The sequence below is a fragment of the Scatophagus argus genome, chromosome 1 (genome assembly GCF_020382885.2).
Source record: "Scatophagus argus isolate fScaArg1 chromosome 1, fScaArg1.pri, whole genome shotgun sequence".
NCBI lineage: Eukaryota > Metazoa > Chordata > Actinopteri > Scatophagidae > Scatophagus > Scatophagus argus.
This window is the reverse complement of record NC_058493.1, coordinates 12,154,435-12,173,517: the sequence shown is the minus strand read 5'-3', so window position 1 is coordinate 12,173,517 and position 19,083 is coordinate 12,154,435. Positions and strand designations below refer to the sequence as shown.

General features: G+C 40.3%; 1 protein-coding gene across 1 annotated transcript in view; it reads right to left on the bottom strand.

Moving 5' to 3' along the window:
* Positions 1 to 11,912, bottom strand: part of ush2a (Usher syndrome 2A (autosomal recessive, mild)) — a 184,653-nt gene extending 172,741 nt beyond the window's left edge. Inside the window, exons 1-5 of the mRNA XM_046383631.1 lie at positions 11,614 to 11,912; positions 10,303 to 11,084; positions 9,516 to 9,730; positions 9,203 to 9,403; positions 5,328 to 5,496 (exon numbers count right to left, since the gene is read on the bottom strand). Coding sequence (XP_046239587.1) covers positions 5,328 to 5,496; positions 9,203 to 9,403; positions 9,516 to 9,730; positions 10,303 to 10,920 — 1,203 coding nt within the window. The 5' untranslated portion in view covers positions 10,921 to 11,084; positions 11,614 to 11,912. The remainder of the gene's footprint in view (positions 1 to 5,327; positions 5,497 to 9,202; positions 9,404 to 9,515; positions 9,731 to 10,302; positions 11,085 to 11,613) is intronic.
* Between the last annotated feature and the right edge of the window lie 7,171 nt (positions 11,913 to 19,083).

Genomic DNA, 19,083 nt, shown 5'->3' with positions numbered 1-19,083 from the left:
GATACAATTACCTCTCACAGCATATTATCCATGTTTTATACCAGCCCAGGGCCCCAAGCCTTTGCCTTGCCGCGCTTACCACATGTAAGGCCCATATTTTAACACTAGCTATGACAGTTTATTTAAGAAAAGAAAATTGTCCCCAGGGAGATGGAGAGGGGGACAGAAAGAAAGAGAGTGTGCAAGGAAAATGAAAGAGAAAGAGGGAAGGACAAAGACGGTGTGGACAGGGCGCAATGAAGGGGGGGGGGATAAGAGATGGATGAGGCAGAAAGGGGGGGGGGGGGGGGGAAATCATCCTCAAGAAAAAAAGCAGAGACAAAAGATAAAGAGAAAAAGAGAGAGAGGAGGGACATATATAAGGTGACACACCAACCTTTTAATAAAGACCATAAGTCTCGAAGACTTTTTCTTTCCAAGCAGAAAGCAAAGATGGGTCCAATTTAACAAAACAGAGGCGTGCATGGGAACAAACCAGGAAGGAGGAGCACTTTCAATATCGCACAGCAGGAGGAGGGACATGTAGAAATAAAATTTAGTAACAAGCCTTTAGGGTCTGGGCCAAGTTGTATCTTGATCTGGTCAGGTTCTGGTTTGGTTTTCAAAGATAATGTATGAAGAAAGGTCTCTCTTACGAAGGATCTGGCAATCTGTCAATTTCAATTTAAAATTTCTCTCATACTTTGAATTCTGTCACCTTGACTGGGTAATGGCGTACCAACACTGATGCAACAGCAGATCTCAGTTTCAGATCGGTGCTGAACATTAGCTTAATGTCCATTTTTGACCATTTTCTTAAGTTTCTTTTGCTCCTAATAGGGACACTGACCTATGCCATGCCACTTGTAGTTTAGCGTGGATATTTCTAGAAAGGGCAGGTTAACATAACATATGCTCTTTGGTGGATCCTTTTATCCAAAGCACCTTGCAGCACCCTTGCTGCATTCATTTATAGCACTCATATCTCTCACAGCTCCAGTGGGAATGAAACCCCTAACCCTGGCTGTGGTAGTGCCTTGTTCTCACTATCAAGCTGGACCAGACTGTACACTGGCATGAAAACCAAATGTTAAATAAATTAATTAATTTAAAGAGAGAAAATCTCTCACCACACATACACACACCTCCTCACCTCTCTTTCGCTATGTAATTGATGCCAGTCTCGTGCCCTTTCGCCTCCTGTGCCAGCAGGCAGAGAGCTACCATAGAGGTGCCCACTTCACCCCTACATAACAACCTTGCCTCACCTTCACACACACATGCACACAATCACACACACAGACACACATAAGATATACTTGTATTTAGTGCACATGCATGCACACTAACACACACACACGCACATACAAAGCCTACAGAAACATTCACAAAGAGTATGCATGGTATATGCACACACACTTACACACACACAATGGTTTTCAGTCTGTCTCACAATCTGTCTCTGTCAGTCAAGGTGGGACAGAGAGAAAAGCATGGAGATAAGCATATGAGAGTGTGAGCAGTGTGTTTATTTGCCTTTTGGTTAGGGAGCAGTAAACACTAACAAATGCACAAACACTCAGCTCAGCTGTAGCTACTGCTTATGTCACCAACCATTTGGATAATTGTACTAATATTAATTTCTTCTCATAATTTAACATTTCATTGTTAATTTATTTTCTTACAGTAAATATTTAGACAAACTATAAGAGACATACTGAGGTAAAGCATGTACGAACAAGACGTATGCTGTAGCAACATATTATAAGGATCAGGATAGGTGAGGATCAACATAGATAAGTCGGTTCAAATATTGTGTTGGCCCGTTCACACCAAAGCCAAATACAGAAGTGTGGATGAGGGAGGCATAGCAAAAGAAAGAACGACAATGATGGAAAAAGCCAAACCTGCAAGAGAGAAACACCAAGAACAAAAAAGAGGAAGGCAGAATGCAAGAACAAAAACATTTTCGGACAGAGTGGGATGATGAGGCATGTGCACATGCATCTGTGCAAGAAAGGGAGAGAGAGAGATGGGGAGAGTGTGGTGGTATCAGATCATTCAGTGCAAATTAGGTGCCTTCTGCCATGACCAGACCGGTCCTTCAACAGACACACACTCAGGTCTGTCTTCTGGTCTTCTGGTGTAATTGTGCATGAAAACATTCATTAAGCTTATTATGGCATTCAGTTGAAGTTTTAGCAGCCAAACTGTCTAAGAGCAGAGTGGTGAAGCAGATGAGTTGTCAGCATATAGAGAGCAAGTTGTAGATTAGATAGGAACAACTAGTTCACCCTCAGAAGTAAAATTTCAGATGAATGTTCATGTGTGTTTATGTAATCTTCACTTGACCTTAAGCTTCTATGACGCTCAGACACTGACCCATGTATGCTCCTATTCATCTTTCCTTAACCCTTCTGTTTCTCCTCTCTTTTCTCTGTCTTTGGCAACAGGTAAGAGACCTCTGATAGAAGCAAGCAGCAGTTCTCTGTGTGTATGTGCAAGTGGCGGTGTGTGTATGTGGTGCCATCACGAGTGTGCTTGTTTGTTTAACAGTAATGAAAAGAAAGAGACAGAGTGTGTGTGTGTGTGTGTGTGTGTGTGTGTGTGTGTGTGTACGAGTGTTAAAACATTCATGCTGCCATGTTGGGTCGTGATGGGACCGGTGTGACTGTTTGTCCCTGTCACTGCCTCTTCCGATAATGCTGATTTGCTCAGGCACTAACAGACGGACCCCTCTGGGGGTCCTCCAGGCACGCAGTCAATCACTCGTACTCCAAAAGATAGCTCTCGGAAGATATTTAAATTGTGAATACTCTTCCTTTCTCATCTTTCCGCTCCTCTTCATCTCGCTGCTCCTCTTTACACTGACACTTACTTCTACAAAGACTTAAAGTATCTTCAGTGCTGAGATTTTTATTTTCTTTTGAAGTTTCTTCCCCTTTCACTATGGTAATACAATAACACAAACTGCAAAATGAAGATGCACACCCAAAAGGATGTATCTTCAAGTTTTTTTTCAATAATTGAGGACATTGTCCTTATTTTCCTACTTTTTGTTAATGGGGACATTGTACGCAGCTTGCTATAAAACCATAGTCCACGGTGCACAGTGTCCAGTGCAGTCCACATGCAATCCTTAAGATAAAAAAAAAAAATAGTTGTGTTAATTACACACAGATCAGGTCATGTCACACCTGTTGTACCATTCCCTTCTTCATCCACAGCAGCAGTAGAGGTAAATATTACATACAAGGAGAGCTACAGATTAGTAATAGAATGTACAGGAAAGCGAAGCTCATGGTAAACTGACCATCACTTAACTGCACTGAGCCACCTCCCTCACTTTGCCCATTTCTCCTCCTCTCTCAGTCCCTCCCTCCCTCCCCCAGGCTACTTTTTCCTCCACTATTCACTACATCGTTACCATAATCAGATAAGACAACTACCTAGGGAGCACCAGCATCCCTACAGCACCTTGCTCCTGGCACAGTGTGTGTACATGTGTGTGTCAGTGTGTGCAAATTGCTCCCGGCGCTTGGAAACCCATATTCCTTTTGACTGTCTTTTTCAGTGTTTTGATCTTTTCAAGCCGACAGATGACTGGTGTGTGTGTGTGTGTGTGTGTGTGTGTGTGTGTGGAGAGAGATGTGTGTACTGTAAGAAAGGTTTCTAAATTACACAGGTCCTTTATAGGGTAATGTCTGTTCTGTGGCTGACAAGCCTGCTACAAATTACCGCTGAACTTGTGTTTATGAACGACAGAGTGAGAAGGTAAGTGTGTGAGCATGCATGAGAATGCGAGTGCATAAATGGTGGTTGAGTGTCAAGGATGATTACGTTATTCTTCTGAATGTTCAAAGCAGATCACATCACCATACCATTAAATGAAAGGCAGACTAATTCACAAGAATGAAACACACACACACACACAGTTTCAAAATACCTCCAAGCCACACCAGCACAACACACTGCGTGTCTAAATGGACAGCACAACCCCACATAGATCATATAGACATATATAAAAACCTGAGCCCCACAGGGCATACACACGTACTGTACACTTGCTAGCAATTGAGCCATCAGAAACACTACATTTAACCAACAACACACTGGATTGCCAAATTACTCTACCAGAGATCAACACCAATCAGCCAGCCGGTAAACTAAGCTGTCAAGTTAGATTTTCCAGCTGGGCACAGTTATTCTCCTTTGAAATAGTGGACATCACCCTTAACTTCCTCATTCACCCCTCTAGCCCTGAACTGTACCTTAAATTAAATTACAGTTGATAATACAGTATATTCCTATATCATATAAAATGCCATCATCAGGGTTATATAATATAAAATTCTATAAAGCAGTATCATAGAATTACCAGTGCCAGGAAGGGGCAACAAGGCCAATGAAAAATCCTCAAAAACCAGCTAAAATAAATGTAAAAAAAATGTAAATTAAATTTGAGCACAAAGATAACAAAGATTGAAACAAACAACTTAATTTATAAACAGATACAGTGACACAGCTTGTCATGGTGATTGCTTTCTGCCCTAGTAGCCCAGGTGTTATTCAGAGACGCAGAAAGAGAGAGACTGTCCAATGGAGTAATCTGTAAATGATACTCTTCAGCAGATGAAACACACACACACTCATTTGGGGCCTCAAGACTCCCTCCACTTCACTAGCTGCCATTTCAAAATGGTAAGAGCTAATGAAAGCCCCTTTTTGTCCAGTTGTGTTTCTAACTTCGAATGCCTTCTAAAATGTCAAGTTCATGCACCCCTTAAGTCAACTGATTCTGGACAGACAACATCAATAACAAAATACTATGTTATCCACAAAAATCTAAAAGAACTATAAATTAGAAACATACCAAAGCAACAGCAGAGCTGTACAATTCAGTACAATTCAAAGATTTCCACTTCGTTTTCCATACAGCATATGCATGATTTTGAAATGTTGTCTGCGTACGTGTGTCTGATGTAATGTGTTTGCCCTGACAGCTGTGCCAAAGCAGATGTTTGCCAGTATAATTAACCACTAGTATGAAGAGAGAAAGAGTAAAATATGGACAGAGAATAAAAGATGCCAACATAGAAGAAGATACAGACACAGTAAAGGGACCATTCAGCTTTCAAATCAATCATGACAACAATTAAACACAAAACATGATGTGGCATCTAAGGTAGAACGCAAAAGGTTGGATCTCATGCACACAAACACACTAAGGCACGCACATAAATGCACATGCTCCCGTTTTCATGTACCTCTCATAGTGACATATTGTGGCCTGTTTCACAGGGAAGTCATGCCACTATCGGGATACTCAAACCATTGAGATTTATTACCTGCAAAACAAGGTGTGTCCACTTCCCCAGTGCAAGCCTCCCCTCTGTTCTGAAGCTGACGGTCAGAGGAGTCTGACTGCTGGGCTGACCGTACCGCAGGGTGACCGCCTTCTCAGACACTGTCACGGAAAAGAACAACCACTTTCCTGAGCTCTTCTCCAGCAGCATCCTGAGGGAAGCACACACAATAAATAAAAGAATTATTTCAGCAGCGGCAGAAAGCCCAGAGAGACTACTTGAATATTCGTCAGTGATAAGTCGGTACAACTGAACTCATGAGACAGAAGCAAGAGTGGACCAACAGAGTTGAGCGTCACTATACAAAGTCTCTCATTCTGACATTTACACAAGGAATATTACTATTTTACATGACTGCTGGTTTTCAGCTACTACGCTAGGAGCAGACAGAGACACATACTCTCCACGTGTCATTTTAACCGCCATCTCTGACATTTTATGGGAATTCACGGCTTTTATGAACCCAGACCTGCACACCCCATAAATCAGAGACAGATGTATGCATGAGAGAGAGACCATATGTATGTATGTCTGCACATGCATGTGAGTGTGAGCAAGATAGCAATACAGACTGATGAATAAAATAATAGGTGCAGAAACTAAGTAAGTAAATTGGTTACTTCTGACTACTAAATAACTGTAGTTTACCGGACTGAGAATGCTTTTATGTCAAAGTGCTTTTGATATGTGATTAAATTCAAGACTGCAACTAACCATTACTGCCATTACTGATCTGCATAAAAATGTTTGAACAATCATGTTACCAACAATGAAAATGCCAACCAACACTCCAACATCCAAAGATATTCTGTTTTCTGTCACAGATGACTATGAAAACCAGCAAACAATTGAGAATCTGTAATGAACAAGCCTTTGCCGTGTCTGTCCACAAAGTCCTATACTTATTTAAACAATTTCTGACTGAATAAGATTCTAGTTGATTTTCTGTTGGCTTAACTTAAACAATTCTGCAATGTCCAATGCATGTTACCAACCTAAAATAAAATCATCAAACAACTTAAACATAGCTTCATAATCAGTTTCTGTGAGTGAAGTCATGTTATTGTAAAAACTATGGTTTGTAAGAACAGGTGGCTGTTTCTGTTCTTTGTTTAGATGAGGGGAGGGATGTGAAATCACAGAGAGAGGGAGAGACAAAGAGAGAGGGGTGAGGAGAGATGGACAGAGGTGAGGATAGAGACCTCCTTTCATCTGGCTTCTTTGATGGCAGCCATGATCGGCTCTACAACAAAAGACTGATAGCCAATGACAGCAACAGAAAGAGAAAGAGGGAGAGAGGGGAGAGAGAGGGGGGGGGGGGGGATATTACTTCCATTCAGATGCATTCAGCCATACAGGTGTCATGTTCGGCAGACCAAGACAACAAGACTTGTCTGTCATCTGAATCCCCAGACAGACAACTTCACAAACAAAATCACAGCACAAAACTTAAAGGAGTGATTTGATCTCGGTCTGATTCTCCATCTCAGAGTTAAACTTAACTGACAGCAACACTTAAACTCAACATCCAGAGTTACTAGAATACACACCCCGTCTAGTCTTGCTCTAGCTCTTTCTGCAGACCTGTCATCACTTCAAAGTTATCAGTCATGTTTATCTTCTCAGTACATTGTGCAATATGTTAGTAGCGTAGTCGACTTCAACTCATGAAAGACCAACAAAACCATGACAGCTTAATTTAAATGTTCGTTTAATCCATGAACCTGACATTATTTTCTCACCGAGCCTTTCTTCATTTCATTTTTTCATTTTTCATTTCATACATCCAAACATTAAAAACAGACCACATAATAAACTGCTCTAAAATGTATTGCACATTATACCTCTACCACAAATAATTCTTCTTTAGTTATGAATTTTTGAAGTTCCATTTAATCATTTTTGTGATCATATGTAAGTGCTGCCGAACCATCTCCTTATTGGGTTGATCCAACAAACCCTAAACATAATTTCTTTGACACATATTCATGTAGTTATTGCAGAATGTTTCACAGTACTTTCAGCAAAGCTTGAAATTAAAACATAATATATATGTATATGTATATGTATGTATATGTATATGTATTAAAGTTTTAATTTAATGTAATTCAAATGAAAAACAGGCTTAACGGGTATCACACAGGACAGAAAACCCTGAAGTGGACATAGTACAAATATCTACCTACAAAATAAAACCACTGAAAAAAGAACAAAAAACATCATGGAGGATATAACATCTTGAAATTTTCTATATAAATGAACACTCAAGAAAATGAATCAAAATAATCCTCCTTGGGAAAATATAAAGTCAAAATATCTTAAAAGGTTGGTTTTTCAGCTCTCAGGAGATATTCACCAAGATCTATGGCATCGAATTTTTTGCATATACAAATAACTTCTGGATGCAATAGAGCTATATTATTACAAATCTGAATCAAATGTTACATTAATTTGATTACTGTACAAAAATATGCAATAACTATTTACATAAATGAATGCTGCAAATTAACCTGAAAAATTGTTTCTTGGATGTTCAGAGGCTTAGAATACACATGCAAAGAAACCAAAAAATAATAAAATTTGGTACTGAGGGCTGAACTCATGCAAGATCCCATAAATTTAATAAAACCATTAACATACACTGTTTCTGGGGGGGGGGGGAATCCATGCCATGAATTGGAAAAAGTTCAGAATTTTGTGTGAGCTGGCATGTAGAGACTGAGACGGAGCTGTATGTATGTCGATAAAACTGCCTTAAACGATGTCACCTGAGCCAGCATCGACTTGATCAGTTACCCACTAACAGCATAACACAATAACACAGTCTCTGACCAAACTGTCAGCAGTTACTTAGCATTGTGGGTAGTGAGGTTGTCAGGTTTTGACAAGGAAAAAGAATTATTTTGAAAGTGTCCATCATGAGTCCAACAATGTAGCAAAAACAAATCAGTGCCGTTTACTCAGTCAGCAAATACAAACCAAGACTGTCACATTTGTTTAGTTTATTTTCGGTTTCAGCGCAAAGCGTCAATGTTGTTAAAGCAATCTACTTTAAGGGTTGCTGTATGCTGGGGGAGACAGGGTTGCTAAGTAAAGCCAACTGATCTCTTTTTGTGTGTGTATGTACGTGTGTGTGTGTGTGTGTGTGTGCCTGTGCCTGTGTGTGTGTGTGTCTTTGTGTTTCAGTGTGATTGCAAGCTGATCTGTGTGTGTGTAACTCTGCACCGTCCCAGCTTTGCCTGAAACACATCAGCGCACTCTCATCCCCTGTCTCTCACAAACATGTCTAAGTAGGACATGACAACCAATTGATGGCCAACATTTCCTGAGTGATACTGACCTGACCAGACCTGACCTGGTTGCTCCTTGTTATGAGATCGATATCACAGGGCTTTCCCTTTGCTTTCAGTGTTTGAATATCACATCAGATATCATATCAGACATGGCTTCTGATTAAACATCATGGAAGTGATGTGTTTCCAGCAGGGAGCTGGCACAGAATAATGCTGGACTACTCTGATCATTGTACATCAGTAATTTGACTCGTATTCATGGCACACAAATGTTGATTATTCCTCATTATCATCATCATCATCTGTTTTTCCCAATTATTTCAACATGTGGCATACTTATACCACAAAATTGAAAATACTCCTCAGAGAGAATAGCTAGGAAACATCCGTCCATCCACCCATCCATCCATCCATGCACACACTGCACAGTATACTGCATGTAATCAATTCAATAAACAAAAGCAAACTGCTTCTTCCATTAAAAGAGCAGTTGTTTGTCCAACCACGCAACTGACCTGACTATTCACACTTCTTAGAAATAAGAATATGGAAACTCAAACTCACATCTCTCCAGGGGAGCTTGGTTTTATCCACAATGCCAGTGTGAGAGAACCCAGTGCTCCCAGTTTCTGTGAGGGAGGAGAGACCAGACATCCATCCTGAACTGGCCGAAAAAGAACACTACTGGATCCACCAGAAACCCCCTCTGAACTGGTCCCAGTCCTGGGATGAGTGTCATTCCGGTCTTCAGTTACACAGGTACCCCTGAAAAACACAGTTTAAATATGTCAATATTTTCTCTCAAAATGATAAAAAGTCTTTAATATCCATTACCCTTCTAAAACCCCTTAATGACATTACTGTGAATCTGATGTACCTGTGTGCAGGCAGTAGCAGTGGGGCATATGGAGGTGTGGAGGACCTATAGGGACACTCTTGGACACAGAAGGCCTGATAACATGTCGTCAGCTCAGTCTGGGATGACGGTGTCTGACAGTAGGCGCTCCGCTCTGGAACCCCACAGGTGGAACGAGCCGGAGAGGTGGACACAGGTTTGAAGGCTGCAATGTTCTCCATTCGTGGAAAATTCCCCTGAGAACAAGAACGGTTTAACGAGAATTATCGTTTTATTTAATCTGAGACTTTTGCCACTTTTACTTTAATCTCTAGCAACCTGAGACATTCATATTCGATTATATATATATATTACCTGTAATGCCATTTTAACATTCTGGAGAATTAAATTCAAAGCACTACAAAATAAAACTGCCCATGTGTTACAGAACAGGGTTCTGCATTTAAACAGTACATTTAAAATATATATAAGGGCAGGTGCTCTCACTAAAATATTTATCAATAACTTTGTGTGGAAAATAGGACATCAAGTATATTTAGACAAACTGTTGTATGGACATGAATTCATTTGTTTCAATCAGCTGCTTCAGTTTCAGGGTCAGATATAATGTCACGGCTTATTGGGACACTTAGACATATTGTTGATGTTATTAGCTGTGATTTTCCTATTATGATAAGTAAAGTAGTCCACTGTGCAAAAGGCCTATTTAGTAATCATTAAATAATTTATTTACACAAGATTGTTAACAGTGATTATTCCACAGTTTCTGGATCAGAAATTAGACTTAGCTCTTGAAAGCCACTCTTACCTGAGACGAAGCAGGTTTTGGACACAGGCTGAGGAGGAGGAGGAGAATTAACCAGAGGAAGATATGATGCCCCCTCGTCCCTTTCATTATATTTTTCCCTCTTTTCACTTCTCCTTCAGTGATGCTTTTCAGGTGAAATGGCTGAGAAAAAACAGGCCAATTCTTCATTTTCTCTCTCTTTTCCTCTTTTCGCTTGATTTCTCTTTCTGTTTCTGCAGCTGACAGCACTCCGAACAGGTCTGTCCCAGTCGTGTGCCTTCCTCCCATACATTCCCTCCCACTTTGTAGGTCTTTTCTAACTTGTTTGGTACATTTATTCCTGAAGTTCCACTGCCTCTCTCTCCTTCCTCCATTCATGCTCTCACTGCTCACTCTGCTCCCCCATGTTTGTCTCTTCCTTTTCACTTCCTCTCCCTCATTCGCTCTCTGTTCAATCCATCCCTGGCCTTTGACCCCGCCAGATTCTAGAGAAGGATTTTCCAAGGGGTCCAGCATGGTCCGAGGTTCTTCAGTGTTGAACAGGGGTTCTGCAACATTCTCAGAGGTGGAGAGGTGTCCAAGAACCGGGATTTTTTTCGGACGCCTTGCAGCAGTGCCTGAATAAGTCATGACTGTCATGGTTTCATGGTTCCAGGGTTACAGGGACATTTTTTACAGGCCAGTGCCCCTGGGGTGAGGCTGTGAAGCTTAACTCTCCGTTACACTGTCTCTGTCCCTCACACACACACACCCACACACAAACCACAACCAAAGCCTTCACATGATAGGTAGGATTTCACAATCTAGAGAGGGAAAAGAGAGAAGGAGAGAAGGGAAGAGAGACGTGGTCAGACCAAAATCCAACATGAGACAAATCTGGGGAGAGTGAAATGCCATGCAGGCTATTCCCTAGCCAAAGCCTACACTATCATGTACAGCTTGATGGAGGCGCAGCTCAGCTGATACTGCAACATTGCTTTTCCCTTTTCTTCATTTTCCATTGAATTAAACATGCCCTTTTTCCTCTGGCACATGGCCTCCAGGTTTTTATCCAACTGAACGGGTTTTCACACGAGTTTTGTTGGAAATTGAGGCTTAGGCCAAAGCTCTCTTCATTACAATACTTAAAAGCTTCCATTTCACATTTTGACACACAAAAAGGCCAGCAGTGCAGTCATCTCTTGTGTTGAATTACTTGGACCCCCTTGCCTGTCGTCAGAAAACGGGAAACCTCGCTATGTATCTAATAACGGATACTACATACCGTACAAATGTGTAAATCTATGCATATATTGTAAAATGCTAAAATATTTGCTAGATCCTCATGGTTACCTGTCGTTGTTGACTCCCAGCACAAAGCTCTATCCCCATCACAAGTGCAGCGCCAAGACACAATCAACTTGTTGCTCTGGCATGAGCCGAGCAAAACAAGCTACCTGCGTTTCTTCACACACCTGTCCGTCAGCGACAGCAGCCGCCGTTCCAGCAGGAAAAATAGTCCTCTACAAATATGACTTAAATTGTTTTGTGCGTAGTCCTAGCCCACACTTCGACAAGAAAAAAAAATTGAATGGCAGCACAACTGAACTTGACAAAGCTCCTCTCTATTCCTCTCCCTCTGTCTCTCTCTCTCTGTCTTACCTCTCTCATTCAGAACATGCGGCATGCGGCGCTAAGGAGATTACTGCGAGACGCCATCTGGACAGCAGCGCCCGAAGCGGCAGGATACTGGACACAAAGTAACGATGATGCAACGTTACACTGATGAGACCAAGTAACGGAAACTTGAGAGCCCGTTCGGAAGGCGTGAGAACTAACAGTGTAACATGTCCGTTTTGTATCTATTTCACAATACTAAAGAATATCCGTGATAGCAAGGTATTAAAATAGCCTAATTATCTTCTGCATGGGTGGTGGTAATGCTTTGCCCCCCACCTACGTGGGATGCGTCTGTGTTTCAGACAAGTGGCTCTCAGAGACAAGAGGAACGCTCCTGCCGTCGCTAGGAGACCACCGTGAACGTGTGCTAGGAAATCATCAGATGGACAATCAGTCAAATGCATTTTTTTATTATTATCATTATTTTACTAAAATATCTACATCACCATTTAAGTGTATAATTATGACACTTATGAGGAGAAACAAAACAGCAAAAACAAACATGGAAACATGAAAAGGACGGATATATTATTCATATATATATTAAAAGAATTTTCCCTTGGGGATAAATAAAGGAATTCTGATTCTGATTCTGATATGAATTGACAGGGATCAGTTCATATCTAATACCTCTGACAGAATATAGCATCTTTAATTCAGTAATGCTCCCACATCACTGCCTTTCTAAAAAATAAAGGCTGCTTTACACACATGAGGCTATTAAATGTGTTGTGTATTAATAACCCCAGTTTTATTAAAATAATAATGTAATAGAACTAATATTCAGAATTCCAGATTGCACACAAAGGCTACATGTCTTTATTTTATTTAGCTTTGCCATGTTCTTTTCACCCTTGTTAAGTCTTTTTGTTTCATTTTTCTTGACGCTGAGGAACAAGAGCTCTCTCTCTCTTTACCCGGCAAATACAGAGAGAAGAAATTACATTTAAACAGGGCAACAACAGACACACAATTACCCAACAAAGTCAACAAAGTTTACATTTTCAGAAGGAGGATGGGACAGCAGATCTGAAATCAGTAATCTCAGTATTTACTGATGGACTCTGTGCATATCTCAGAGTCACTTAGCAGAATAAACTGTGGTTCTCTCAGTATGTCCATGTAAAACAGATGAAATGAAGGATGCTTTAAAAGAAGGCCTTGTTTTCTGCAGACATAAATGAGCTGGCAAGGTGTCTTTCCCTGTCAGCAATTTAATGGCAGTCACCAGGGATGCGCAGCTATGTGTGCTATTTAATAATAGGGCTAATTGGGCCTTTGTAGCAATTAACCATGAATTACCAATTACACTGTGTGTATGCGATGAAGCCCTGTATGCAAGATTGACCAAATAATGTATTGTATAGGTACTGTGATTGGCCACATGGCTAAAATGTAGACATTAATAATGAATACATATGTTTCTAAGTATTTAAAGCTTCTATGTGTATGTATATGTTTACATTAGCTGAAGAAGAAAGTGAGGGTGTGTGATAATAATCATGTGCACATATGACAATGATAGAAAAATGTCACCAGCAAATCTTATGCATCCTTTTATACATTCAGACTGATATTTATTGCCTTTTTCTTTGTCTTACTTCAGGCCAGTAAAACAACCAATTTCACACGTGTTCTGAACTACATTTTTACATTTTTTCTCTGGTAACGTAAGCCAGTTACATGCATAAATCCTCTGATTTTATAAAGCTGAGCATCCACTAGCAAAATACAAACAATCTCTTCAACACATGCACACGCACACACACACATACACACACAGCAGAACTATACAATAGTTTAGATTTTCACTATGTGCTTAAGAGCTCTGCATTTAAATTGTGTAAACATTTCTACCCAAAAAAAAGACCCTCTCTTATATTTTTCCCTGCCGACAAGTTTTTAAGTTATCATACTAATCGCGTTTGAACAGCTGCAATTTGCTTTGGTTGAACAAAGGCATTCTAACTAGGTTTTAATTAAGTGTTCCTAATGACCTTAAGGAGATTAGAGGTTCGCCTTCTAATCAATACCAGGCAGAGAGGAGCAAAGGGAGGGGAGAGGAGGAGAGGGGAGGTGGCTAGGGGCTAGGATAGAGGTAGTGAGGAAAGGGGTGGAGAAGAGGGGAAAAAAGAGAAAGCAAAAGAGAGAAGAGGAAGTGGATGGTGGTGAAAGGAGGATAGGGAAGCTAAGTGGAGGGAGGAGAAAATGGAAGAAAGCTGTGAACGTGACGTGTAAATAATTGCTTAAAGCACATAATGGTATCTGTTAAATAAATGCCATAATCATATCAATTTGAAGAGTAAAACATGAGTCACAATGGAAGACTTGTCAGTTAGCTGGCTGTTTTCAATGTCCAATGAAATAATATGTTTTCTGTGGTTTAAAGACGTCAAGACAAACGGTCAGCTGAGGTAGCCTGTGCCTCTGCACGAGCAAACATTCATATACATGACATGAACCATTTACCCAGAAAAGGCTTCAGAACCTTTTCTTTTGGCATCCCTAATCATATTCTCCTCCTTTTGCTTCTTTCTTTTCCTCTGAGAGGGTGAAAATGACATCACAACACTGTGTCAGATAGGCTCATCAAGAGCTTTGTTAGCCAAGAAGAGTTTCTCTTATCCTCTCCTCATAAGACATTTGCATAGATTTGCACAGAGTGTGTCCACATGACAGAGAATCTAGTCATACATCGATTGTACTAATTTATTCAGCCAGGCACATTCAATTCCAGAGATTGAAGTGCTATCACACAAACGGGATTAAAACTGGATGACGATCGCACAATTAATATTGTCTCATTTTCTAAATTACTTATGTATGACTTATATTTGGCTAAATTGTGTTTGCTGGTCTAATAACATTAAGGGTAATATGGTAAATGTGGGCTGTAAATGTACCATCTCTCTGAGTCTCCAGAGCAGCATGAATATGTATGGAGACATCCCTGGCCTCGCTGCTGATTAGGAAAAGTGGAATAAATTGATGGTCGGGCTGTGTGTTTTTTGGCAAAATACAATAGTCTGTCCATATGGAAATGTTATGAACACACACACACACACACACACACACACAGGCCTAAAACAGAACAATTTCAGCTCCTGAATAATAGCATGCTGGTGAGTGCAAGCTCACCGTTTGGCTGCCATTGATTTTTCTTTTTTTATTTTTTTCAGTGTGTGTGCGCACATGTCAGTGTGCATATATATTAGCATGTGTACATATGTGCCTGAGTTTATAGGCTAGGTTAATGGTGCTTTGTGGAATGTAAATGTAATAAACAAAACCTCATTTTACATTCAGTGGCTCTCACCAAAACATATTGTCTGTACACTTGGAAAAAGGTCTGAATACTCCGCAATTCAGATTGTGTTCTCTGAGCTAAAGAGGAAAAGGACTGGTTCCAATGCAAACTTGAAATGTCACTGTCGGTATGTGTGAGGTGTGTCAATGCAGAGAAGTACATGCAGGTTTTGGAGTAACATATGCTGCCATCCACATGATGTGTTTTTCAGGGACCTTCCTGCTCATTTCAGCAAGAGAATGCCATGTCACATTGTGCACATGTTGTGCTGGTGCAGGTACAAGACTGGCCTGCTGGCCAGACCGGCCTTACTTGTCTCCTTTTGAAAATCTGCAGTGGAGAACCTAGGCTACTGACTAACTAAAGTCAATCAAGAAAGGATGAGAAAGAATTTCACTTGAAGGACAAACTTCAACATTTGGCATCTTCAGTTCCCAAACACTCACTGAGTGTTGGTAAAAGAAAGGGTGAGGTAAGCAAGTGGTAAACATTTTTGGGGGTCTGTTGCAGGCATCAAATTCAGAATGAGTGTATATTTACAAAGAACAACGAAGGTATCAGTGCTACATTAAACTGAATGTGGGTATAAAATGATTCGCAAATCATTGTATTCTGCTTTTATCTACATTTTACACAGTGTCCCAACATTTTTGGAACTGAGCATTGTACATGCTCCCACATGTGCTTGCTGGAGTGCACAACAAAACCAAACTCGTTTCTAGGAGAAATATTTGTTTTTTAAAATAATTTTGTTGGACATATTCTATCGATACACATTGGTTACATTGGTTAATTTGTTGGTCTGTGGTTACATTCTGTGCAGATTCCATCACAGTCAGATATGGCTTTAGTTGGCTATCCTGTGAGAAAGGTAGAATAGGTTGTTGCCCAGTCAGACAAGGGAGGATATGAGGAGGGAAAAAAGCAGCAATAGAAGCTGTGCCGTGCAAAACATGTATGTATTTTTGGCTCTGAATACCCAGGCCATACACCCCGTAGGGCCATGATACTAATCAAGAGACCAACACCATGGCTGAAAGCTGAAGCTAGCCTGGCAGTGCCTTAGGATGCAGCATCACAATGGCTGCTGGATGCTGGCATCAAACAATTTCCAGCTGAGTAACTTCCCTCTAGTCAATAGTGTTTTTTCATGAGACGTTAAGAGAGTGGACAAAAGGGGAAAAGACAAAACCTGGTGTAAGGTTTATTTAGGCTATCTCTTCCATTTTCCTCTGCCACTTGCGTCATCCTGCCATCTATACTCTATTTTGGTCACTCTTGTCCTCCACTCATACACCTCTCCTACACATCCCACTCTCCATGGGCACCGCTCATTCTTTCCTCCATTCACTCTGTTCCCTTCTCCCCTCCACATGCCCTCAGTCCCTCTTACTGTCCTCCATCATCCCACTTCTCTAAATGTCCTCTTCTTTCTCGTCCTTGTTTTATGCAGCGTTTCCTATAAATAGATATATACAGTATACAGTATATAAATTTTAATCCATGTTCATCATTTATCCTTCTTGACACTAAATGAAATGCACCACAAACTAGATATAAAAACAATTTGGCTTTTCCCAGGCTTTTCAGATTTTATGCCCTCAAGTCACAGGGTCCATATTGTGTGTGTGTGTGTGTGTGTGTGTGTGTGTGCGTGCGTGCGCACATGTTTTCTGCCCCCTATTGGGGTTGAGGCCAGTGACACCCTCAGGGCAGTGCTGTCCAATCCCCTCCATGCTGCGTTTCTATAGGATTGAATTAACCTCCTGCCTCTCTTGACAATGCACATACACATAATCATCCAGTCTCACACAGACACTCACTCACACACGCTCTGTCTATGCCAATCACCTTTCCCCTGTCAAGGCTATATTATTAGCTTGGAGCATTTCAGCAACTATTATCACTCAGGTGCACCGACAGGAATCAACCTACTAAATGCACAGAATTTATTTGTTTTCTTAACAATGAGTCACAGAATGAATTTCACATCACTTGCTGTGCAGGCAGAAAAATGGCTGTAGCATTTAAAGTTTGTGTGTTTGTGAAACTTTTTGTTGCATTGCTTGATTTCTGACCCGAGAGAAAGAAACAGAGATTGCAAGTCAAATATGAAAATAAACTAAGCTCCTGTGTTCACCTTCAGGAATTCTGAATTCACTTACAAGTGAATTAATAAAATATGTCCTTTTAAGTCATGTTGTCACTCCAAAATTAAAGTTGTTTTTTTTCTTCAGCTTCTGTGTGACAGTCCTCACTAAACAAAATCTCTTTCATAAGATTTTATGCTTTGATGATGTTTACTTTGGGAATGACATGACATTTAAAGAAAATCAGCATACCTTAAAGTTTGTTCATGTGTTTCCTTAAACCTCTAAATAAGAAAAAATAAAATTGATAAAGAAATAAAACATTAAAATAATACTTTTATTTAGTCTGTATAATCTGTTGTGCAGTAGGATTGTGTGTGTGTATATATATATATACACACACTGGATATATACACTGAATGTGTTGCAGGTGCAATATTGTGTGACTATATTTTATTATTATTGTAATAGATGTGTTTAAATAAAAATGTATTCAGAATTAAGGATTTAAAATGAGGTAACGACTGTATATGTTTTTCCCCAGAACTTAATTTTCATCACTTATGTTTGTGTTTTGACACACTGTAAACAGAGATGAGTTAGTGAATTTTTTTTATGCTTTAAATACTGACGTGTGTTATTAACGTACATAGCGGCCCTGGTAAGCTCTAATTGCTTTTCTGAGGAAAAGTGTCTGCTGCATATCAAACCTTCCAGCTATCTATTGGCCACTAGTGGGTGATTTTAAGTGCCACTAATTCACTGGCCAGTGACACATCAGACTATTTATTAAAGTACACTAACTTAATGAATGGCCCATAGAATGGAGAGTTAAAACCTTTACTGTCCTAAGAGAGAGATAGAGAGTAATAGACACAGAAAGAGGAAGGGAAGGGGGAGAAGGGGGGATCGAGGGAAAGAGAGAGGGGAGAGTGAGAATAAATGGCCCATCGTATAGAGTTAAGACGTTAAAAGTGCAAATAGACAGCTGACCCTCTTATAGCTTGCACATGCAGCTCAAAATCATGGCCACCTAAGCCACTTTATACTCTGTGAGATAGAAAGATGGGGGAACAGAATGGGAAAAGAGAGAGGAAAGGATGGAGAATGGGATGACACAAGAGGACAGGATGTTAGAGGAATGGAAATAGGTGACAGATGGAAGTGAGGCAAGTGAGCACCGCTGATTTATAGTTCTCGTGAATAGGATAGAAAAAAGTGACTGATGAAAAAAATAAAGATCAGACAATAAATGAGAAAGAGACAAAGAGTGAATGAGAGCGAGAACATAGAAGAAGTAAATCATTGGATTGCACAAACGAGAGGCCGTAAATTACATTCAGAGTGGTCTGCTAGTTAGCATGTAAGCTAAGTATGTGATTTGATGGAGAACGGTTCAGTGGAGAGCACGGGACAAGGACAGAAGAAAGAAATGTAAAGATGAGACAAAGAAAAGCAATGAAAGAGTGACACAGCATGAAGGAAAGTTACTACATTTCCTCTTGCTGCTGCTCGCATATAATCTCTCCATCCCTCTGTCTGCCGTTCTGCTTTCTTCTTTTTCAGAGATTATTTGCTGCCTTCATAGAAAGAAAGCAGAAGACAGATGTAGGGAAGAGAAAGTCATTAGGTGGGGTTGGAAACAACGATTGTGTTACTGTGCTTTGTCTATAAATTATATTTTCTGGTCTTTTTACATTTACCACTTAGATGCCAGTATGGTGCTATATATATTTTTTTGCATTT